General features: G+C 39.8%; 1 protein-coding gene across 5 annotated transcripts in view; it reads right to left on the bottom strand.

Annotated features, from left to right (window-relative positions):
• Window positions 1-11,662: 11,662 nt before the first annotated feature.
• ASXL3 (ASXL transcriptional regulator 3) overlaps window positions 11,663-25,719 on the bottom strand; it is a 128,314-nt gene continuing 114,257 nt past the window's right edge. For all 5 annotated transcript variants that reach the window (XM_065053430.1, XM_065053429.1, XM_065053427.1 and 2 more), the window contains 2 exons: window positions 23,166-25,119; window positions 11,663-20,531 (listed from right to left, as the gene is read on the bottom strand). In XM_065053430.1, coding sequence (XP_064909502.1) covers window positions 16,845-20,531; window positions 23,166-25,119 — 5,641 coding nt within the window. In that variant the 3' untranslated portion in view covers window positions 11,663-16,844. The remainder of the gene's footprint in view (window positions 20,532-23,165; window positions 25,120-25,719) is intronic.

The raw sequence follows: 25,719 nt of genomic DNA, 5'->3' as shown, positions 1-25,719 counted from the left end.
ACAGAAAAGATGTAGTGAGATGTCCTGCCAAGCTTGACTTAAAAATTTACAATGAATGATGGAGAATTCAACACAACACTTGGTGCTTCAGGACCACTTTACCACTTTAACAGTTTCCTGGTGGTTTTAAAAATGTATACTGACCCAGTTCAACTTCCAAACAATAGGTTTTGTTATACCTTCAACAAGTAGAGTGACCTACTAACAATTCATTTTCAAATCACGTCTTTCACTACCTTCAGTTTTTAGATAATATGAAACTTCAGAGTCTTTTATGCCCAGATTTTCTAGTTTTTAAATCATTCTACCATTATTTGGCAATTTCTTACCAAGTTTTCACTGTTATTCATTAGTTACAGACACCTGAATTGGTGGGGTTTGGTTGCAGATGCACGAAAGCCAGAGGTAACACAATCTCTACATTCCAATTTAAATGTAAACAGGACCATTACCAAAAATTTGTTAAACTCAGTCTATGAGATATGATAATTGTACATTTCTAGCCCAGCCTTTGTACTTGCAAAATTTACCTTGGACCAATATTTGTTGTGTTAATTTGATATGCTGTTATTCAGTTTTCATGGAGAAAATTTCCATTTATTTTAATAGCATAGGTAAATAGTAGTGAAACCACAGTTCCATGAAAGTCAGGTTATGCTTTTGAAAGTTCAGTATGATTCTCAGAAATATAGAATTAATTATGTGTCAAAGTGTGTTATGCATTTGAAGTCAAATAATAGGGAAATGTATCAGGCAAATATTGAAAAGAAAAAAGTAAAGAATTAGAATCTTCTTCCCCGAATAATTTCTCCACTTTTTTTTCTATCAAAATATCTATATTAAGTTTGTATAGATCATTAATATAATGAAAAAGAATGCATAAAATCTAATAGTCTAATAGAACACCTCTCACATTTTAGATATTTCTGGGCAAAGTTAGACCTCCATCAGAATAACTTCTGATTCTGAGCAGTTATTTTATCCCGAAATCGTAATTCCAAATGTCTTAACAGACTTGAGAAGTGGACTAGAGAAAAACAGGTGATGAGCCAAACAGTGTGTCTATATATGTCTTTATACTGCACCTCACTTAAATAAGTTCTCTGAGTCCAGTGACCTCTCCCAAAGCAATGATAAGGCTTCAAAAAGATGAAGAAACAATGAAGATGCTCTCCTCATTCAGCACTGTGTTTCAGGAGAGTCAGATTTAGAGTTATTAGCAATTAAAGCTAGGTGGCTAAAGGAATTTTAAGTTAAAATAATTCAGTCATAAAGTTCCGTGCCCTTTGGTTGCTTTAGAGCAAGTTTTATTGGAGTTTACAGATCTCTGAACTGTGGATTGGTTTTCACTTTTACCAGCAAAATCCTATGCAAATACAGTATTTACAAGCATTTTTCAGGCTTACTTCTCTTGGATATAGTGTATATTGTGTTCAAACAGATTATTTTTACCAGAAATGTCACCTGGGCTCTACCCATAGTTACCTCTTCAATGTATCAAGCACACCTTGGAATCCTGCTCATCAAATGTCCTCATCGGGTGTTTTTAGAGGCCAAAGAAGTAGTTTTGATGCTTTTGGAAGCCAAGATTTTCTTTCAATGAAAAATTTGCAGGTATGGAATTGGGATGTGGACAGGGTATGTATTCAGCAGCACTGGAACCAGTAATTTACATATAAATCTTGTTAAATGATATTGACAGATTGGTTAATACTCAGGAGAGCAACTCCACTGGCATATGTAACTTGAATAACAGAGTCCTGAGGAAAGCCAGAGACGGTGTGAGCAGGGTGTTCATCAATGGAAGAATCTTCCCTTTTCAGCAGAAAGTGGTGGGACTGTGCTTTCACACGGCTCACATAAGCCAAGAATAAGAAGTGTGATGTTGGGACCTGTGAGACCGCACAAACAATTTTAGGTTTTTTCCCAGTTTGTAATTGAGAAGCAAACCAAAGGATGTTCCAAAGCTAAGTAGTAAAGAACAGAAGGAGAAGAAAACAATAATAACTGGGACTATTACTACTTATAAATAATACTAATTGATAACTAATAATACAAGAATAATTCTTTATTGTATTAAAGATTCAGTTTAGTGTTAGGAGGATTTTTTTTTACCCTGTTTTTCTATGTATTTTTCCATCTGACAGCTTTGAGGACACAAAATTGCAGAAACAGATGTCAAACAAAACTACTATGTGTTTTTTATGTGCTGTCATATACATAGGAGTCCTATTCAGAGACCAGCATACAGTGAAAAGTCCAAAATAAAGAAACACAAAATAAAAGGATAGTCCTCATGTTAGCAAGATGAAATCAGAAAAAAAGGGTAAGAAACTGTTCCTATTCAAAGAGGAGGTCCCTGTTCATCCATGCAGATCTCCTGCTGTCTTTGCTTGATTTCCTATTTGTAGAGAAGGATCGTTCCTGAGCTGAGTGTAAGTCATCCTTGAAAATGAGCCAGCTCTCCTGGACCTGTCTTTTCTCCAGAGCCATATCCCATGTGATTCTCCCAAGCAGATCCTTGGACTTGTGGATGCATAGAAGAATCACCCTTCATCTTAAACATATCAAACTGGACCTCCATTATCCGTTGGAGATGAACATCATTGGGAAATGAGGACTTGTCTCAAAAGCAAGACACCTCCTGGTTCCCTCAAAATGTTGGCAGCTAACAAGTGTTGAGCAGTTAAACTCCAAGGAACCAAAAGAATTAGAGCAAGGGCAGCAGATGCAGGAGACACAGCACCACTGGATGAGTCAGAGCAGTAAAATGAGACCGCAAGCAGATATGGAGGAGAGACGGTCAGAGGGTTAGAAGAGGAACTGGAAAAAGGTTACATTTGGGAGGCAGAGGAAAGATAATGGAAAAGTGGGAGTGTTTACACTGGGAATATTCTTGCCTGGAGAAATCCATAATCCAGATTTTGCAGAATACAATGAAAACTTCAAAATGTTTTGTAAACACTGGAGAAAGGGATTATTTTCTCTATTAGAGCTCTCAATTTTTCTTTCTACCTACCTTCTGTGAAGTAAATTCAGGCTTTCGGAAGTACAGTTGACTAACGTGGCATGATCAGAGACAGGAAAACAGCCAAATTATACTGAAACAAAGCTCAGGTGATAATTTTGTGATGCTGAGCCCAACAGTATGATCAAGCCACATCTGTATTTCTGTCCTGAAAACAGAAACGTGTGAAGCTGCTGTGAATAACTACTGGGAAGAACAACAATAAGGAGATCATGAATAAAATCTGCAACTATGTTAATCTGACAGCATTTCGGCAAAGCACAGCAGCAAATGACAGAAGGGAGTGTACATGCTTAAGATCAAAAGGCCAAAAGAATTATTTGCAGACTCAGCCACACTCTTAGGGTTACCATGTCACTGAGATTTCCAGGCACACCCAGATTTCCATAGTGCACACCCAGCGAGTCTGATATGCTCAGAATCCATCAAATTTACTGATGACCGAGGTATGCCCGTAAAAGTGATGCATCTCCAACTCCATGTCTGTTTTCTGCCTTCACATGTCACCTGTGCAACTCACGTACAGGAAATAAATCCTGTACATCCTGACAGACACCTTGACTGCACCTGTGATGGTGAATTATGAAGAGTCCAGGACCCCTGCTAGCATTTACATATGATCATACCTACGTACTCTGGGACAGTTTATGTGTTTGTGCTGTACAATGCAGCTGAATTCCCTGTGAATACTGTGAATTTATGCACCATTTAGTGGGAGGATGAGAACAGAATATGTTAACCTAGAAGGTGTAAGCAGGCAGACAACTAAATAGTAATAATTTTAAAAGATAAGAAAAGGTTGTAGTGTAAAGCCAAGTACTTTATTAATAAATCCCTATCCTTTAAGCAAGAATAAACCTACTTCTTTATACCACCAATCTTCAAAATAAGAAAATCCACATGTATAAAACCTATACTCTTTAATAACATCTTGTATCAAGCAAAAGAAGGTTTATTTATGAGGAACAAACAAGGAGTGTTTAGTTTTCAAGAATGTCTGATTAGCATTTATTTATTTTACACTCCTGCATCTGCTGAAGCTGAGACCTGTCCTGCTCGGCAGAATGACAGAGAATGTATTTATTTTCCGCAACAGCCGCTTCTTGGCCAAGTGACAGGGGGCATTACTGCACCGGGCTGATAGCAGCAGCCGCAGTGTGGGGTTTGCTGCACTTCGGTTGGATGTTCAAATCTGGGGTCCTTCTGCATATGCATGTCAGTTCCAAACAAATCTCAATCTATTCTAAGCAAAAAAAGTCAAAACATAAATAATGCCAGTGAGTTTCTTTCTTTTTTTGTGTGTATGTGCTTTGAATATGTCTGTCTCCCAAACAAGAGTCTTTACTTCATGCATTTGTAATCCTTCTGCATGAGGTGGCCCAAACCCATATATTAATATTAGAGGAAATAGTTTCTTGCTCCTTGGCAATGACATAGGTAAAACAAACATTAAATTGATATAAAATCCTATAATTGTGAACTGGTACACACTTACATTTTCTAACACTGAAGCAAATAACAACAAGCTGTATAGCCACAGAAAATCAGTCAAAAAATACTAAATTCTGCAAAATGTGTACTGCAGTAAGAAAGGGCAGCTAATTGTAATTCGCTGTTTATGGCAGGTGAATTAGTGCTTTGAAATTATTTCTGTACAGTGTCTAAAAGGGATTTAATCTACTAGGCACTCCAGTTTTTAGATTATATAGACATTATGATCATGGAATCACAGAATCACAGAATTGCAGAATATCAGGGATTGGAAGGGACCTCGAAAGATCATCCAGTCCAATCCCCCTGCCAGAGCAGGAACACCCAGATGAGGTTACACAGGAAGGTGTCCAGGCAGGTTTTGAATGTCTCCAGAGAAGGAGACTCCACAACCTCCCTGGGCAGCCTGTTCCAGTGCTCTGTCACCCTCACTGTGAAGAAGTTTCTTCTCATATTTAAGTGGAACCTCTTGTGTTCCAGTTTATACCCATTGCCCCTTGTCCTATCATTGGTTGTCACTGAGAAGAGCCTGACTCCATCCTCGTGACACTCACCCTTTACATTAAATATAACATAACATAACATAACACCCTTTACATAAACATTAATGAGGTCACCTCTCAGTCTCCTCCAAGCTAAAGAGCCCCAGCTCCCTCAGCCTTTCCTCATAAGGGAGATGCTCCACTCCCTTAATCTTCTTTGTGGTTCTGAGCTGGACTCTCTCCAGCAGTTCCCTGCCCTTCTTGATCACTATTACTTTATTGTTTTACTATAGTTAGTATTTCAGTTCATTTTCTGATATTCAGTACAGACCCCTCTTTTTGTTTCAGGACTAGCTTTAGCTTGATAAAGATATATGCTGTGTCAAAGTACTGTTTTCTTCATGATTTGTCTTTATGATTTTAATGTCATCGTTCATCTCTTGTATATTGTATATGATTTAGCTTGAAGATCTTGAAATCCATTTTTATCTTGAAATCCATTTTTAGCTTTTAATTTTCAGAACTTCTTAGTAATGGTTGGTAGGTATTTTAATCACAGAGTTGTTTTGGTTGGAAAAGACCTTTAAGATCATTGACCTAGCACTGTCGAGTCCACCTTAGAACATGTTCCCAAGAACCTCATCTACATGACTTTTAAATACCTCCAGAGATGGTGACTCAGCTTCCTGGGCAGCCTGTTTGAACGTCTGACAACCTTTTTGGTGAAAAAGTATTTCCTGATATCCAATATCTGTTAGTTTAAAACTACTGTATGGGCTTGGATTGTCCAGAGAGTTCTCTTGTGTTTCTTTTTTAGTTCAACCAAAGTTTTGAAAGGGCAACTCAATTTTACTGCTGATAAGCAATGACTATAGCCAGGGAACAACTTGCAATAATGCTTCCTCTTCATGAGCACTTCTTTCCTCGAGGAAAGCTAGCACACAGAAAGTGATAACCTATAGTGCAATCATGTAAAGGTGAAATCAGAAGGGCCACACATAAAATTAGCTTTGACCAGCAAAGGACATTAAAAAAACCTAAAAAAGTTGCCCTCAAAATACAGCAGCAGTAAGAGGAACACCAAGGTGCCAGCTGATCAGCTGCTCAATGGAGAGGGAGAGCCATCCATCAACTATAATCAGGTAATTAACACAATTGGTACTGGAGACAAAAGGGTACTATCTCAGCCTTGAATAGGTTGGAGAGAACTTGTATGAGCTATATGTTATAAAAGGACACTGGGCATTATAGTCGTCACTGGATAGCACTTGAAGGGGTGGCTGATACAGTCACAGGGGCCTCACAGGTAACACAGGAGTTACCTTCCAGAACTCATGAAAACACGTGATGCAAGGAAACCTGGGGAAGGATGAAAGTAACAACCACCCCAATTTCCAAAGAGGAGGAGTGAAGGGAATTAGTATCACCAGCTTCATTTCACTCTCTGGAAAAATGTTAGTACAAGTGGTTTATAAGCACCCTCAGAGATAAAAAGTACTATGGTCAACATAAATTTGTCAAGAAGAAGCTGGGTCAGCCCAGTCTCACTTCCTTCCATGACAGAGTAACAGGAACCATGGACTGAGGAGCAGATCTCACATCTTGATTTCAGTAAACATTTTAGCATCGCTTCCCATGACATTTTCATAAGTAAACTGGAAAAATATGGTCTAGACAAAATTGTTACCCAGTTAGTCAAAAGCGGGTGGAAAACCATTCTCACACAGTCATAAGAGGCAACCATAACAGAGCCAGTTCTGGCACAGCTCCAGTTCCTTCCAGCATTTTAGTTTATGGGATGGGTGATGGGATAGCAAGTTCTCAGCAAGAGGCTGGGCTCGATAACCTACCAATGGCCCTTCCAACAGGAATTATCCTGTAATACTGTGGTCCTGTTTTTCTGAATTTGCAGATGATATCTACCTGGGAAACACTGTTGTCTTGTTGACAGACAAGATCGGAATTTAAGATGATCTGTACAAGTTCGAGTTATGATTTAAAAGCTTAGGACAGCACTAAGAGCTGATAAATAGAATAGTCTACACTTAGAAAATTATTCAAATACAGGATGGGGAAGAAGCAGCTAGAAGCAGTTTTACTGGGAATGATGCGGCGGTTACTGGGACCACCCTGTCAAACAGGCCATGGACAAACCAAACACTGTTCTGGGACACGGGAGCACAATTTTAGCCTCTCAGGCTTGCAAACCAGTCCTACCTCTCTTCTCGGCCTCAGCTGAGATAATATATTCACTCTCAGGACCTGAAAAGCAAAAAGGATTTGAACCAACTGGAAAGAGTCCACAGAAGATCAATGAAAGTGATAAGAGGTTGGAAAACATGACCCATAAAGAAAGGCTGAATATTAGGATTGTTTATCTTAAACAATAGAAAACCAAGAGAGACGAATTAACAGCCTAACTATCTAATAGACTGCTGGAAAGAGGCAAGTAGAAAGTTATTTTCAGCGTCTGTGAAGCGTAGATAAGACTGAATGGGCTTAAACAGCAGCAAGGAAGATTTGGGTTGAAGGTTGGGATAAGCTCTGCCATGGTAAGGACAGTGAAGCGCTGAGAGCAGCTGTCCCTGTGTGGAGTGGGAGGCACAGCAACCCCAGCAGCAGCCTGAGCCTCCTGCAGAGCCGCGGGGTCAAGCCAGCCTTCAGATTTCTGGCAGTGCTGTTCTTCAGATTCTATAATATATAAATAAAATCAGCAGCACCAGAAATACCCTAGTATTTAATCCTGATTTAAGCATACTGCGTAGCCCACTTTCCTAGTCAGAGAATCACAGAATGGTTGGTTCTGGAAGGGACCTCTGCAAATTGTCTAGTCCAACCCAAATGCCTTACTATCCTTTGAGAGTTGTTAAATAAATAAATAAATATATATATTTATTTATATATATATATATATAACTTTTTCCTAACCACATCACAATCATCAGATGGCAGAGAGAAGAACCCCTTGTGACTGACACCTCACACGTATTTCTTTCCATCCCTCCAAAGCATTATTTCATTTTCTGCCTAAGTCTGTACAAATCCTTTTTTATTAAATATTCAAGTACCGTTGGCACTAATATACATATCATTCCTCTTTACTGTCACCTATACACTTCATAAAGATCTTGATATTATTTTTCTGAAAATTTAGAAGATGCAGAATGGAAAAGGTATGTTCCTCATGTCCAGTAATGCTATACAAAGTCCCTTGAATCACATGGCTATTTTCATTGCTCTTTGATTTGATTTTAAAGGAGCTGAAAACACAAATGCAGACTTTCCCCACCCAGATTAATTCTGTTATACATAGCATGACATACTGAACAGAAGTAGGTGATGCTGAATGTACTTCTAGATTACTTTTTCAACTGTCTGACATAGTGAAGAACATAAATCAGGCTTGCCTGGCAATGCAAGCAAGGACTTTTAGAATCAGTAAACTGAAGTAAGGCTCTGAAATTCCTATTTTAGGAAACCAAAACAAAGACCCTTAATTTGAAAAACGCTGAACGTACAGTAACTTTAACATTTTCTAACCAGAGATACTGTAAAATACTTTCAAAGAGCCATATTTAAGAAGCTAGCCATCAAGTTGTGTAATTTTATACTATCAGCTAGCGCTGGATCTGATTTTCCTTAAATATTTAAATTTATCTCCCAATTAAGAGCTACAAAAGATGTTCTTAATATTTGCAATTCCATACAAATATCCATACAGATACTAAGATTTTAATACAATTTGCAGGATCACTTATTCTAAAAACATAACTTCTTTCTCACTAGTCTTATGCTGATTCCTTATCCAAGCTTCTTTTCGGTGACAGACGGTGTGTGTTGGTTGTTTTCCTAATACTCTGAGGACATTTATTTGGACTTGTTGAACAATAAACGTTCACTTTTGGATGGAACCCAAGCCTATGGTCTATCCTGGCTGCTATGGGTCAGCTCCTGCTCACTCCCATTAAAAATCTGAGGCTTGGACTTTGCCACTCAATAACCTAAAGGAAGTCAGATAACCTATGTTAGGATTATTGCGTTTTCACAGCTAATTTCGTTCTTTTCCCCAAAGATTACATACTATGCTGTACAATGCATAAATCAGGGGTGAAGGGTGAGGCACTGCGAGTACAGGTTTCCACCATCTCCCAGATTTGCTCCTGTAAAAGCCAGAAATGCACACATCAGTAGGAAAGATTCTGCATGATGGATTTTGGGCTGAGAGTTCACAATCAGGGAGCACGAAAACGTGATTTTCAGGATGGATTTGAGTAGTTGGGAAAGAAGCAAATAAGACTCTTTACAGCAAGACCCAATATTAAAAAAAAAAAAAAGGTTCCTCCTTTATGTAATAACATCAGTCATTTGTTTACTCAATGTAGCAAGACTTCCTATTAATAAAAGTCAATTATCCAATATATTCAGCTTATTTTCAGAACTGTTTTTCCTACAAGGGATCTTAAGCTGTTCTTTGCCCTGGTGGTACATCTATGAAGAAGCTCAGAGATATTGGAAATAAGCTCTCTGCTATTTGTTGGAATGACATGCAGATAAGACCCTGAAGGCTGAACTAAGCTCTACAAGATGAGGACAAAGGCTACAGAACAGAATAGCATTAGAAAGGTGACATATACACGGAAATTCGCATTTATTCCAGGTGCCAACAGCTTCCAAGAAGTCCAGTCCAGGTATTTTTCCCCAATGGATTTGTGGAACAGTTGTCAACTTCATCCCTGCTGGTGAGTCAACAGGCGCGTCCTACGCTGGGAGCGTGAACCTTCAGTACTTACATGTGTGTTTTTTAACTGAGAAATAACAAACTCCTCTCATCAGTGTCTGTTGTGTATCTGCAGAGTACCAGTGTCCAGGACACATGATCCAGGACACTGGTACTCTGCAGATACACATGCGTCTGAATCATCTCAACAAATTCTGCTTTATATCTGTGTCTAGCTCAGTTTCCATAAAAACCAGCTGTCCCGAGAACACACGCTGACTCCACAAGCAGGTACCAGCAGGCATCAGTGCCTGTGACTCCATCTACCTTCCTTATCACAGAAAGCTGTCTCCAAGGTGGTGGTGCACAAAGGTATTGCTGTTTGGTGGCCCTTCAACTGCAAGCCATGTCATCCGAGAAACACCAGGCTTGATAAAAGCACACCCCCCGTACACCAAGCTGCGATAATACCTTAATATTCATTTGTGAAGCGCCTCGATACAAAGAGCTGTCTTGCTGTGTCTCTTCACCCGTGAGTGGCAAAGGAAACAGCAAGAAAACATAAAAAAAATACGCCCTGGCTCTGGCCTGGGGAATAATTTTTTCCAGTGTATCAGTACTTCACTTCCATAGACTGCACGAGTCAGACAGCGCTTTCAAAGGCTGCCAGAGCTGCCAAGTGCAGGAAAGGCTGATGTGAGCTGCAGGGCATCATTTCTATTTGAAAGCCGAGTTCCAGGACTGGGCGGGGGAAGGAAGGCTTGTTTTCACTACAACTAAAGCTCCACACAGAGGAAAGGCAAACCCAGAAATGCTGTGTATTCCTGGTTGGTTTTCTCCGTGCTACGTGCTTTTGCTGAGGGACAGGAGCACTTGGAGGGAGTGAGAGCAGCGCAGCGTGTTTTCTCCTCGTGCCATCTGCTGGCTGCACTGGCGTGGTAAGTCTGGGCTAACCGAAGGAGGGAACACAAAAGAAAGGACAAGACTTAATTTCCTAATACTAATAAGGTCCTCAGCAAACACCTCAGAAAAAACAAACTTTGGTTTTTGTTTCTTTTTTTTTTTTTTAAGATTGAATGAAAATGTGCAGAAATATTTTACAGGTTTTAAGAAGAAAAAAAAAGACCAAAGTTAATATTTAGCTAGTACAGGTTTAACAAATTGATTTAATGTTTGACATTGCTTAGGTGACAAATTGTGAAAGGAAATTAGCCTGAAAAGCTATTGCTGTGAGCAGCAGAGCTGGTCCCTGATTTTGTAAAGCCCCATGCAAAGACAATTATTTGATGCAGAACTCAACAAGGTAAATAATGTGCATGACAGCACTAGCTGAGGGAGTTTGCCAGGTGGGTGTTGAATAGGAAAAAAAAGTCATTGGATTATAAACTACATGAGACGGGGGTGTCTTCTTTCTGGATTTGGAAAGATTTTGGCAGAAGGGGCTGTTGTTTGCTGCTAACAAGGCCCTCAGATGGTACCACATCTGAAATAATAATGACAGGAGGCTGGACAAAAGATGGTGGTTAGGATGTGTTGTTTGGCTATTTCTGAGCAGGTCTACAAAACTATTTGCTACCCACCTTCTAACGCTTGCACCCTGACCACCAGTACTCAAAGAGCTCCTTGGAGGGTAACATTATGAAAACTTTTTATTTTTTTTTTTTTTTTAAATATTTTTAATATAATAGTTACTGAATTTCCATTCCAGACCTCAAAGGTAAGTGTTTTGAGGAACATAACTTGGACTGGTTGCCTTTCATGTATCATGGACGTACAATTTCTTCTGCTGTGGGGATAAGAAATAAAGGAGGTGTGTGCCTGGATTGCTTTTGTTGTTAAGCACGTTCTGCATGGGCTGCAGACAAAGTCCTAAAATACACCCAGCATTAACTACCGAAAGCAATATAATCACTTTCATCCACAAACTATTCTACTTACAACAACTTCATATACAACACCTAGTTTTATTTTACTAGTATAAGATGATTAATACTTGAGTTACATAAGAAGTCATTCAGACTATGTCACATCATCATCATTTAAAAATCCTTTACAAAGGACCATTTTTTCTCTCACATTTCTGTTTCACCAACCTGTACATACAACAAATGTGCACAAGCAGGATCTCCTGCCTAAGGCACTGAACATAAATAAATAAACAAATAAACCAATGACAAAAATTATTTTATCTCTTTATTTTTTTTTCAGAATATTTTAATATTGAATCCCAAGTTGCTATTTTCAAGGGATAGGGGAAAAGGAAAGGGAGAAGAGAGAAGTTATGAAGACAAATTATTTTATTTAATTTATGGTTTTGTGAATGGTCATTTCTGTAGGCAACAAAATGTTGTTTTCTTAAAAAAAATAATAAAACAAACAGCACCATTAAAGAAAGCATGATCCCTGAATTCTAAACAAAACACTGTCTTGAAACAAAAAAGTTGCTAAAATGCTTGTTTCACCCAGTCACCTCTGGTGGGGTGACAAAGCAAAGCATAACAGCATTAATCTGTCGTAATCCCGATTAAACCAACTACACCCCCTTCTGAAGATTCAGAGAACCACTTTCCGAGCTTGTCCTGTGGGAATAATATTTTCTTTGGTAGAGGACCGAAGGAGGGTATCTGCTTCACTAAATGCAGATAGAAAACATTTCTATTCACGCTAGGGATCTCCCCAATAATCTGTATTTCTCATGCATGTTTGGTATGAGTGGATTTCACACTGCTGTTATACTGCAGGAGTAATACTGCCCTACAAAGGCATAGAATGGCTAATGTTGAACAGATGTAAACATTCAGAATACTGACAAAAAAAAATACATACACACTAAAAACCCTGTACTGAAAATGTGAATCGAGTTAAGTTTCCATAAAGCAGAAAAAAATATTTTACAGCAGTACAAGAGAATTATGGCAACAAAGTAAAGCACTTTTCTTGGAACATTCATGAACAGTACAAATACAACAAAGTTATTCTACGGACTAAATTATTCTTTAACTATCAAATATAGTACAAAGCGAAATATTATGTGCTATAAAAGAAGCAGCTCCTTAAATTAGACTAAAAAATGCCTTTTGTTTTTTCTTTGTTGGTTTTACAGTGACAAAGCATGATGACCGAAGACAACAGGATTTCATAGACTCAGAAACGTTTAGCTACACGGGTCCGTGCCAAACCCACTGAAGGTTTTGTTGCCCGCCCCGGTGTCGCGCAGAGCCACAGGAGCTGCCGCCGGGAGGCTGCAGAAGCCGGTCAGCGTGCGGAGCTGGGCCGCTCACGCGTGGCAGATAAAATGATCCCTTCGGGTGACACTTCTCGGCTCATCTCAAGTGTTTATCCCGGTTACCTTCACCACACCTTGGAGAAACTGCTAAACCAGAGGCTACAGTAACGATTCTGAAATTGTGCGTGTGTTTATAGGGGGGGAAAGGGGTGCAGCATAAGGTAATTTTACTTCGGAAATTGCATTATAAAGCACCATATGCACCAGCTTTAAAAGACTGTGCAAGGAATTGCAGGGCCCTGAAAAACCACCTGCAGGTTCTGTAGCTTACCCTGACAACATGCACCACCCTCAAGAAGAAAGTCTATAGCACAGAGGATATACCTTTTGCTTTATGGCTCAACCTAGATTTCTGTCGTTTTAACGCTATTTCATGTACTAGACCTCAGCAGATAAATAAAACGCAAACAGGGAGCATCCAGTTCACCACTTCTTAATTATTTCTTTTAAACATTATTTCAAAGGGAGTTTCTGCTTGGAAAATTAGTTCAGAACAGCAACAGACAAACACACACACTGCCAATGCCCTAACGTTATCTGCATATCTCACAGGTATGCAATTAAAACAATAAAGAGTAAAAAAGAGTGTTTCTCCCTCTCACCCAAAAGTGCTGCTCCAGGGGTAGGAGTGGGGGAACTATTTTTGATATTTTTTAAAAAAAAGGTAAATTATACATGCTGGACACTGGGACATATACGTACGTACACACAAACACAGTGCAGTGTGTTCTTAAGCAATTCTTTCACCACTTTTCAGTGCATAAACTATTAACACCCCACGGTGCAAACTGCATGGTCATTAGAAAATACAATGACATTGGGCCTGAAACCTGGACGATTAAACAACAACAAAAAAGAAGTCATTCAAAATTAACCTCTAAATGTGATTGTGTTCTTACTGAAGACCAAGGGTCACTCTTCCCCAGACATTTGTGTGATACCAGAATCCAAGTAATGTTTCCAGTCACACTAGGATTCAGTCGGGCTCCCATATCACCACAGTTTTTTGAGTATAATAATATAATAATAGTATAATAATACCATAAACCTATCATCTGCTGTCATCTGTAACAACGCTTCATGACTGTTGCTGCCTAACTGGTCAAATGTATTCCTGGTGCAACTCCAATGACTCAAAAACAAAAGGAGTGGAACTGCACTATGGAAGAGTTTGGTCGGTTGTGTAATATAACATAGCACCATCCAGTTTAATGCCATTTTAAATAACATTTTATCATGACCTCACACATGCAAGTTGCAATCCTGATACAGAAATGACAATGACATGAATGAGTTACCTATCACATTAGTCACACTCTTACCCTTTGAACAAAATAAAACAATTTTGTGGCTGGAATTTATTTCTATATTATGTCAGTCAATTCAAGAAGTACTTCAAGATGCAAGTACAAACAAATATTGACTTATGTGCTGTGGACAGGAAAACCTGAGCTAGAAATAAGGATTCCCAGCAGGCTTGTATAAACACAGGTTATTAGAAGTCCAAGACTGGTTGCTCTCCTTATTTTAAATAGAAGTATCCTACCTCTACCAAGTATAAATACAATGCAATACAATTCTAATACAAAGGCTCCTCAAATATGAATTTGATATGCATTAACTCACTGTACTCATGCTTACTCATGAGTATTTTCCAGTCACTGTTTTGCCAACAGCTGGCGTACCACTGAATACTAATTTTCATGTGGTTACTTTTAGGTTTTTGCTTGGCTGTATTATTTTCCTACCAGAAGACCTGAAAGTGCTGATAAGTGGTTTCTTCACTCATACGTCATATTAAGGAGCACTTTTGTATAGAAAAAATATATTCTTATATCGGCAACAAGTTTGTTAGTGTAATTATAAATGGCCTTTGTACCACACAGTGTCAAAAATAATATTGATATGTTGCTAATTACAAGAAAAGAGAACATCAAGGTGCACCATAGAGCTTCCTATGACAGGAATGTATGTTGTAGATATTCCAGCTCACTTTTAAGACAGTAAATGGCATTTATCATGTTTGTGAAAATGGTCCCACAAGAAAATAAATGTGGTTCCTCCATTCAGTAGAACCTCACTAATATGCACCCACATCAGGGAGACCCGTTACAGCTTATGAGTAAGTATGCACACAAAGATTGTATTAAAAAAGTATAGTGTAAAATGCAGTATACTTTTTATTTCCTAAGTGTAGTTCTATCATTCACATTAATATTTCAGAATGCAATCGTAAATGCATCACGAAATCCAGGCAGCATTACATCTCACACATTTGCACTACGTTGCTCTCAGAGAACCCTGGAAGGAAAATCAGTTCTCTTGAGCGGACTGCAAGGTCTTTGGATTAGTGAGGTTCTATTGTAACAGTAAAAATAACATTTCTCTCTGATGCTGACATTTGGGCAGACCCAACCACATACTGGCAGATGGATGACTTGCACTCCACATTTTGTGTTCTTGAAGTGGGACTTAAAAAACCCAAGGTATTTCATCTCCCCAGCAACTGCATGTGCTTTATCCCTTTACAATATTATCCTTTTAGGTGAAAAGGGTCCCAAAATTATAGTTTGTTTTTCTCTGCTGTCATGGTGGCTAGCGCATCTGGAATGCAGCTATAGTCTTAAATGTAAATACAGTACTGGATAAATACTGATGATTACTTTAAAGATGCAGTATCCCTTTTAAAAATGCCTTTTTGTTTCCAAATTTCTAAAAGATAGAGTAATGGGTCTGAATTTTTTTGAGAAAAAAAAGTGAATGTTGTAAGTAATTCTAAGATTTACTTTAAATGGCAAAATTCTGAGATGTTATTTAGAGAAACTCACATAAGAGGAATACCAACTGATAATCTAGTAACCAATATGCAATTAGAATCTTTCTTATTCATTCATCGTAAGAACGCATCATTTTTAGGCCACAGAAAGACTAAAACATCCAGAACCTATTATGTAAGTCTGACCTTTTACATACATTTGGGACTGACAAACTGAGTGGACAGATTAGAGAGACAAATACAAAATATTTCAGTGGGAAACGGGAAGAGAAAACAGTTTTCTAATCACCAGTAGATAAGTTAATTTCTCCAGACTCTACTGAGGCCAATGTGATTCCAGTGTTGGTTCCACTAACCGATCGCACATACAAATCTTTGTCAAGGAGAAGAGATGATGAGTAGGATTTCAGTTCTGTACGTAGTCCCTGGCAGGCATGTAAGGAAACCCCTCTAACAATCTAAATTCCTCCTTTTTTTTTTTGGCTAGGTGAACTGACTATATTTTAGCTCTAGGTAGTGGAAGTCAATTGAAGAAAACGATCCTGTCAGCAGAAGGACTGCACACTGACTTGGAAGCTACAATGGCTGATATCCCGCACTTGCCTCTACCCCATTCAAAACAGTCACTACTCAGTGTGTTATTCATTCTGCATAGTTACTCCACTTCTTGCAGAGTTATTCTTCCACAGATCTTTAGCCTGCAGCTTGTGTCAGCTATCAAAAAATGGAGAAAAAATGTGCTGCACTTTGTGCAAATAAATAGAAGCTAGGAATGACATGCATTAATGCCTTTTTTTTTTTCACATAGCAAGAGAGCTCATAGAAGCTTCAGTAACAAGGCTATCTTTTTTTAAAAAAAACCCTACTTCTACAGGTTTCCTCTTCTTCCCAGCAAATGGCGCTCAGGCAGGAATAACTAAATTATGAAAGCACCACATGGAAGAAAAAGAAAAAATCAATCAATTAATTGCAAACCATTAGTGGCCTTAAACTGTTCCAATTTCTCTGTTCGTTTGTCCTGCCCTTCCACGCTGATAAGGGATACTGCATCTTTGATCCAGTTCCTACCGTACAACCAGACAAGCTACACACAGTTTGGAAGGCCCTATGCAGTCATCGTGACAGAAGGCTCCGCAGCCTTTACACACGATCATGGCTTTCAGCCTGCACGAGCACTTCAGTTCCAGTTCATCGGCGTTGCTGCTGTCAGCAAATTTCTGAACCGGGATCTGCGCGTTCTGGTTCGACAGGCCCGTGGCAGCGGTTGAGCCACTTCCCAACATCCCAATCGATTTCTCAATTGCAGATGCCGCCCTTTTGAAGCTTGTGCTACCGAAGTGTATTGTTGGATAATTTCCACAGAGCTGCGGCTGCGGCTGCGGCTGCTGCTGCTGCTGCGGGTGCTGCGTCTGTATTTTCTGAGCAGCGAGTTGGGTAAAAGGCTTCTGTGGCTCAGAAAGTAAATAGGAAGAGAAATCTGCATTTTTCAATGCAAACGCTTTTAACTGTTCTTTCACTTCGTTCTGATCATAGGAAGCTTGTTTCATGCCCAGTTCGCAGCTGCTGCTTAAACCTTCCTCAAAAGAAACAGGTTCAGATTTTATATTGCTACAGATGCTTGCTGGCTGAGGCCAACTAAGTCTTTTAGTGGTTTCCATGGTAACTGTCAGTTGTTTTTGATCAGAGGGGACTTCGGCATTGGGGTGAGGAGGGGGAGGAGGTGGCACGGGCAGAGGGGGGTGGGGGGGATGCACTAATGTTTTACTCTGCAGAGTTTGAGAGGCACTGGCAATGTCATCACTTTCCTTAATTTGAATATTAGGGGAAAACACACTTCCTAGCCTCAGTGGGTGAGCTGCTGTAGAAATATTCACGTCTCCCAAGCCCTTCTGTTCCAGGTGTCTGCTAAAAGCGAATGCGTTGCAGCCAGGCGGGCCTTTTGAAGTAGTTTGCAACAAAGCTGCCGTAGGAATGGGGCCTCTTGCAGCCATGGACATTTGGTAAAAATGCTGTCTGTGTGAGGTACTAGCTTCTGCGTGAAAGCTGCCATTTTTATCAATGTGAAATAAGCTCTGCTGGAAACTGCATGAAGGCAACGGCCTCTTCTGCTGCTTGATCTCTGGGCTGTGAGCGATTCGACTCTGAATGGCATGTTTGTTCAGCCACTCCTGCTTAAATGGCTGACCATGCCCTAGCTGGTTCATGCTGGAACTAATTACACAAGGAGCCACTTTAACATCTGTGTCCATTGACACCTTCCCGGGCTCACATTTAATTTGAGCGTGTTCCCCTACAGTCCTGGCCATCCTCTTTTTCGGATGGTTTTCACGCTTTCTGACTTGTAGTGGGGCTATGCTACCTGCTGTAAATCCTTTACCATCTGGATTAGGAGAGTTGGAAGGATGTTCAACAAGATTTCTCTCCGATACTGCTGTCTTACATACTGAGGTAGTTTGCAAAGGCAAGGGAAGCCTGTTAATTTCTAGTTTGGCTCCTGACCTGGGCTGCGGCAGCACTTTCTCTAAAGGCAGATTGCCTTGCAGTAACTGTGTCACGAGAGGATTGTTGGCCTCCACTGACGACAAGCGGCAGCTAGAGCCCCCGGCACTGCTAACTCGCTTCAGGGTTTCTGTTGTCAGGGACAGGGAGTCATCCATGGAGTCCGCGATGGATGTCTTGGAGGTCTGCGGCGGCTGCGCGCTCGTGGTTATTTCTGCGGTCTGAGCAGGCATTTCAGGTCCTGTAAAATCCTCGGTGTCCATCCTGAAGCACTTGTCAGACTCGTTAGTTTCCGATTTAACGGGAACAGCAATGCTCGTCAAAAGACTCCTGGATTGCAGTTCTGACATTTGTGTGTAACTGGAAGGTTCGGTTTTGACATTTTTTAAGCAGTTTTGCTCTGCGTATTCCTTATGCTTACCGGAGTTAAGATGGCTGACCACGGGCTGGTCTGTGCTCATTGCCTCTTCATCATGCCAACAAATTCTATTGTTAGTGTTATACTGATTGGCACAGGCAGCATCTGCTTCATTTTTAAATGCTGAAGGACCTCTTATTTGCTCAGCAAAACCTTGGCTGGGAGTAACCACCTCAATTAATTTATCTTGAGGAGCAAGAGGCACTTCTCGAAGACTTGAACAACCTGCCTGCAAGTTCTTGCTGTCTTGCTTTGCTGTAATGGTGATAAAGCTGGAACTGTGCTCAAGGCTTTCATTAGAGACCACTTCAGGCCTGCTTATTACAGACACCTGAGGACAGGCTATACTTTGTAAGGCAGCTTCTGTCCTTGCAGGTCTGCTTGGCAGGTCAATGCTGTTCTCTGCATTTTCAACAGAAGAAGAAAGTGACAGACTGGAATTCAGATTTGTAGTGTGATCAACAATGACTTTGCAAGGTATAGACCTATTCATGGCAGTTTGTGTAAAGCTCACGGGCTGAGATTTACCAGAGAGATCCATCCGGTTTCGTGCTCCAGAGCTCTTTTCTAAGAGATCGGCATTCAATTTAGTAGCGTTATCGTAAGAGCTTATTGTCACCATGTTACCAGTAAACATTGAGATGGGTGGCCTCGCAACAGAATCTGCTACTGCAAGGGCCTCACTGCAACTTAAAGCTGACCTGACGGTAGTGTGAATGGAGACAGTGCTTTGCTCGTTACACCCGGTTATGGCTATCTTATCAGAAGAAAATCTGTTGGTAGTCCCCACTGGGGGGATCAGTACAGAACTACCAGAGAGATGATTTGGCAAATTATTTGCAATAGATGAAGCTGGCACAGTGGCATAATGACTGGAGACTGCGTTATTCGCATTGCTACTTGGTGTCGGCAACCTTTTTTCATCGATGGCATTTGATAAGACCGTATTGTCTATGGAGACCGGTACATTACTGTTATCAATACATTTTGGTCCAATGGTTATGCATGGAGTATCAGCCCCTTGGATGGTTTTCAGCATATTTATATTACAAGCTGAAACTGCTGTGTTTGCACTGTCAACAGACATTAAAACAGAGGATTTATCAACAGAACTTGCAAAAGAAAGTTCTTTAATTGCTCCAGACATAGCAGTGCTGCAAACAGACACAGAGACTGAACTTTTATTATAAAGCACTGGCACACTGTTACTTTCAGTAGAGGTAGATGAAATAATTTTCTCACACAATTGTGGCACAGGTATATTTTCATCAGAACTGTGCACAGACATCTCAGTAGCAGTTTCTGGTAATGTAGCTGTGTTAAGTGACTGCTGCAATAAAGTAGTAGTGTCACGGTGATGAGCAGACTTGTTGCTAGGGGACCTGCAGTTAGGATTAACTATGATGACACCAGTAGAACCTTCAATCTTTGTGTCAGTAGAAGCTGGTATCTCCAGAGATGAGGTACTTTCCTTTGAGCTGAACTGTGACTTCAGTTCTTTATTAGTCTGGAGTAAATGAGCTCTGGCTTGATGTTTTGCAAATAGCTTGGCCTTTGTTTGCTCCTTGATGTGTGCCAGTGTTCTTGTCTTCCCACCTTCGCATGGGGTCCCCATTGCTCCAGAGACGATGCTCGCAGCTGCTGCCACGGCTGCTGCAGCTGCAGCTTCTCTTTGGGCTCTTGCTTGCTGAGCTCTTGCTTTGATATCCGCAAGAGTTCTAGCCCCAGTGTTTCTCCCACTGCTGACTGATGTACTTGGGGAAACTCGAGGTTCTGGTTTAGAAACAGGTTGGCTCTTGATGATAAAAGGTGGTCCAATTTTTGAAAGCTGAATCTAAAGGAAGAAAAAAACCCCATTAACTTTAATGAGACCATCAACCCACTAACATCATCAGCTGTCTCTTAAAGGGTCAGAGAAAGGTAATTAATTACTGTTCAGTGCAGCTGGACAGAAAAATGCTAAAAATTAATTATATTTACACTTCAGTATTTTATCATCCTCCAGCATGAATAACTGACACCTGTATTAGCCTACTCATGTTGATCCTTCTGACAAGAAGAAAGCTTGAACTGGATGACAACATGATGCTTATCTGATACAATTTGTCAGACCTGTTTTATCTGTAGTGTATGTAACTGAGATGATCAACAAGCCTAGCGCAATCATACTGTGAAAGAGCTTACGACTATGTACTTGCTGCAAATGTTGTGGTTTTGCTCCTTGGTCTCCAATGACTAAGACATTAGGAACAGCCTGTCTTTCGCTTACATGCCAGACAACAGATCTTGCCTTTAGACTGGATGTAGCAGAACCTCCACTGAGCCTGTTTTTCATGTTACACCACGTAGCACTTTAGAGTAGTGGTATAAAAGTGGTGAATCACCAAAGGATATGCCTTTCCCTTCCTTACTTGCAATTTTAAGAGACTCGCTTTAGTACACCCCTGGGATACCTCCTACACTACTGCATTTCAAAAATGAAATCCTCAAACCTACAAATATTAAAAATGCAAACATTAAAGTTTTAAAGACCTTTAAGCACGATAGTAACCTGTAAAATCACTGGGATTATTAGTATGTTTCCAATTAGGGACATCTGTTTTCAGGATTAGAGATTGAGAGTCCTGGGGCCACTTTATAACCCATATACTCTCTCAGAATACCCAAAGGTTTGCAAAAAATTGCATTTCAGTCATTTCAATTTCTTAAAAGTGACACATGTTTACCAGCTGTCCACAGTAACAGGACTTAGTGATTAATGCTGTGATTTCTATATTTGTAGAAAAAGTAGTCATAAGGTATGATGGTATGTGAGAGCCATATAGCAGAATGATTTAGGAGAACTGGGTTTCTCTTTTCTCTTTTAGTAACAAAGGATAGGACTTTGTTGGTGAGAAGACCCAAGAGCCAAATATTTGTCACACAAAAAACCAAACTAGAATTGATTGTTCAAAATTATTTTTGGAAATGCTTGAAAACTTTTCAGTATTCTCATTCACTTGCTGTAGGCTTCAGGGAGATGCAATTGATAAGACTGTGCAAGACTCAAAGCATCTGATTTTCCATAAGATATCAGTAGAAATCAATAGGAAGATGTTATTGTAATATATAACCATTTATATGACCATACAACTCTGTGCTGGTCTGGAGGGCTGGAATACTTCACTTTTCCTAGCAGTTGAATTTTTGGCTTATAAATAAATACTCATGCCTAATACTGTGAGGCTTCAAAATTTACATGAATATATTAAAGAATATCACAAACTCACAATTCCTTCAAAACATTTTGCTTTCTGTTTCAAGTAGCAACTTTTTCAATTTCCACTTTGTATCATCAAAAATGCTAAAGCTCCAAGCGCTTGATTATTTTTATTATTATAGTCATGACCTTTTTTTATTCCCTAGTGATTTATTTTCCTTGTGCTTAGAGTATGATTAGAATTTATTAGGGTAGATAGAAACTTTTTAAATATGAAAGAATATCACTAAACTCAGAATGGGCTAACTTCCAATTGCATCACTGCTCATAAAAATAAATTAATTGAAATATGCTGCTGCACTAGTGATTAAAACAGTTAGCCTATCTGCCCTCCTGGCCATATTAACAATGTTCAGTGATTGCAGCAGTTAAAAATAAATGCAGAAAAGGGCATTTCTGAATAATCAGAAACTAGTATTGAGAAGTCAATGGCTTAAGTTCAGCAAATTGGATCTAAAACTCAGCTGATGTCATCATGTACCAAATTGAAAGGGTCAAAACGCTGAGCCTATATATAACTAAATCTATAGATCTGTTAGGAAAAAAAGAGCTTCCAACTGGAATTTACTTTCTTACATAGCAGAATGATACACATAAAAATGTCTGCTTAGCTAGTGTATCTTTTCAGCTTTTGCTTTGCCATTTACAAAGATATCTATACATCTATCAATTAGGTGCTTCCCCCCATAGCCAGGATTCTGTTTCCAATTAATTCTACAGGAAAATCTCCTACTTCAGTCTACCCCAAGCCCTGGGCTTGCAAAAGGATCTCCAACTATTATGACTCTAGGTTTTCTTGCTGGATTAAGGCACTGGTTGTTTTTTCTTAATATTAGTTGTGGTAACATTTATTATTCATGCTTGCCAGAGAAGTCATCCGCAGGCGAACATGTGGATAATACAGTTGGGCAATTAGAAAAACAAGTAGCTCTGTGTAATGATGGGGAAGCTCTTGGATTAGATAAAGCCATAGATCCTGGAAAACCTTCCCTCACGCAACAGCAATTTTGTAGCAAAGGCGCTGACTGAACACCTGTAGGTATATTTACATCAGAAGTAATTTGGCATGGTAGGAATGTAGTAGTGAAGCAAAGCCATCAGTACCAACACCCACAAAAATTACACCATGCACTGTGTCTGCATGCAATCAGTAGGAGGCAGATAATAAGCCTTTAGTTTCCAAGTCAGCCTGTTTATTCATTACTTTACCTTAAGGGGTGGAACTCGGGGTTCTTCTCTGGGTGGCTGATCTTTTTCAGATGGACTCGTCGATGAAGCACTACGGTTAGACTGATCCTCATCTATTCTCGCTCTCTTCTCTTTGCAGATTCCAAAACTGTGCTGTTCTGCTGTTTTCCTCTTTGGGGTCTCTGGGTCTCTACTTTCATTCCTCACTTCAGGTGATTTTGTGAGTTCCAATGACTTGGAAGAGTGTGAACTCTCTAGACGGCTTTGGGTGCTGCCTGTTAGCTTGTGAGATTTACTTCTGCACACTTCAGAGAATGCAGCTTTCTCTAGAGATGAGGTATATAGTTTATCATGTGGCTTTGATGGAAGCAATTCGATATTTTTGCCAACTGACCCTTCTGATAAGACAGCTACCTCTGATGGCAAGACCGTGCCTTTCTTGTCACCTCTTTGCTGAACACTGTGATTTTTAATTTTGATCACCTCTGGAGGAGAGTGTTCTGGGATGGATGCAGTGTAGGATTTCTCACTTTCAGAATGTGACTTACATGGCTGATGAGTGAGATTTTTGCTTTGGGGCTCTTCCAACACTGAAGCATCAGGTATAATTGTTAGTGGAGGAACTTTCAAATTTTCAGGGGCACTCTGAAGCTGCTTTGGCTGAACAACAAGATTCTCTTCTTGAACCACTTTAGGAATGGCAGAATTTTCTTCTTTCAAAGTGAGAAGGGAGTCTTCCAACAAACATGGTGATCTCCGTTGTTGCAAAATAAGTCTTTCATTGCTTGAGGAATTAGAAACTGGAGATGTCTCTGATGGAAGAGTCAAACTATTTGCCATGGATGTTTCAGAAGTTAAAAGAACAGAAGATACTGAAGATGTTTCTGATGTTAAAGGCAAATCAGACATTGGAGATGTTTCTGATGTTAAGGGTAAATTAGAAGCTGGTGATGCCTCTGATGTTAAAGGTAAATTTGACATCAGAGATGCTTCTGAGGTTACAGGTGAGGTGGACATTGGAGAGATTTCCGACATTAAAGGTGTGTGCAAGTTTTCATCACTGGCCTTTTGCTGAATATCACCTTCAATGTTTTCAGTACTGGACACTTCAGATGAGCAAGCTGTTTCAAGAGATGCTGGAGTACAGGGTTCTTCTGAAGTTGACTGAGTGTCTCCTCCAGGAGAGGCAATACTAACACATGGTCCTTCTGGACTCACAGAGGAGAAGGAAGTTTCAGAAATACAAACGTTCTCAGATAACTGTTCCTCAGGGTCACTTTGAAGCTCCATATCCACCGCAATGCCTCCACCAGTGAATAAGGAGCCTTCCAGAGCAGCATTTTGCATTTCTGGTGCAATTAGCTCTTTTGCAGACTCAGGATCCTTCTCTGCTGTATCACTGACAGAGTTTGTGGATGAAGCTGATCGTGCTGGTGACACGCAGTCCTCTAGCTGATCTATCACAACTGACATCTCCTCCTGAGGGCATTCTGTCTTCAACTCCACTTTAATTTCACTAGGAGATACAGTATCAGTTACATCATTCATCATGACACAGGACTCAGTGCTGTCTGCAAGCTGCACTGCCTCTGTGTCTTCATTTGTGCCAGCTGGACTTACTGACTCCTCAGAAAACTCATGTTCTGTTTTATGGTTCTCCTCTTGGCATTCACAAATACTGGTCTCAACCTCTTCAGCAATCTCCTCCTGAATGATTGATTCTTCAGGTATCAGTATATCCTCTGAGTCTGCCATTACATCCTTGGCAGGAACCTGTTCCATGTTACAAAGAGGAGGACAACAATCTTTCTCTGGTGCAGGTGGAACTTTAGCGCCTTTCTCTTCTTGGTCCTCAAAGGTTGCTTGCTTAGAAGGACCAGGAGTGCTGGAAGACCCACACAAAGAATTGCTTTCATCTTCATCATTGTTCTGCACTGCAGTGAGTTTCATTGATTCCCCTCTTGACATTCCCAATCTAAACAAAAACACACAAATTAAAAAGATCTTTTTATCACAGACATGATAAATGAATAGGATCGCCTTCCTCGCCCACATCTTCTGTTTACAAAAAGGACATATTTTCCAGCTTAAAATAGTGCTTTGGTTAAGTGGTGTCTGACTAATTTCTATGATTGTATATATAGTTTTATATATTTTGGTAAACTAACTACTCAGATTTTCCTACGGGGTTAAGAAATATAAATATTTTAAAACCACATAATCTATTATTCATTATTTAACTATTTGGCACTCCAATGAAACAAAAAAGCAAGCTAACAGATTCATCACTACTCATACTCTGTTTAAATTTCTGTGGTTTTTTTTAATACCAGCGCAGCACTGCAATACTAATACAGCATTCATTACAGAGGAATAGTACAACTATATCTTCTTCTATCAGTGACAGTTCTAAAGGAAATCCCCTTTTTGCTCCTACACCTGTATTTAGTGTTAACACATCCAGCAACTTGGCTTAAACACTGCATTTAAAGAAAAAGATGCACCTAAAACTAATAAGGCAAGGCAGGCATTTCAGTTTTGTAATTTGACAGTCATTTCAAATTTATTATGAAAA

Source organism: Columba livia, chromosome 2, assembly GCF_036013475.1.
Source record: "Columba livia isolate bColLiv1 breed racing homer chromosome 2, bColLiv1.pat.W.v2, whole genome shotgun sequence".
Lineage (NCBI taxonomy): Eukaryota > Metazoa > Chordata > Aves > Columbiformes > Columbidae > Columba > Columba livia.
This window is presented reverse-complemented; position numbering and strand designations above follow the sequence as displayed.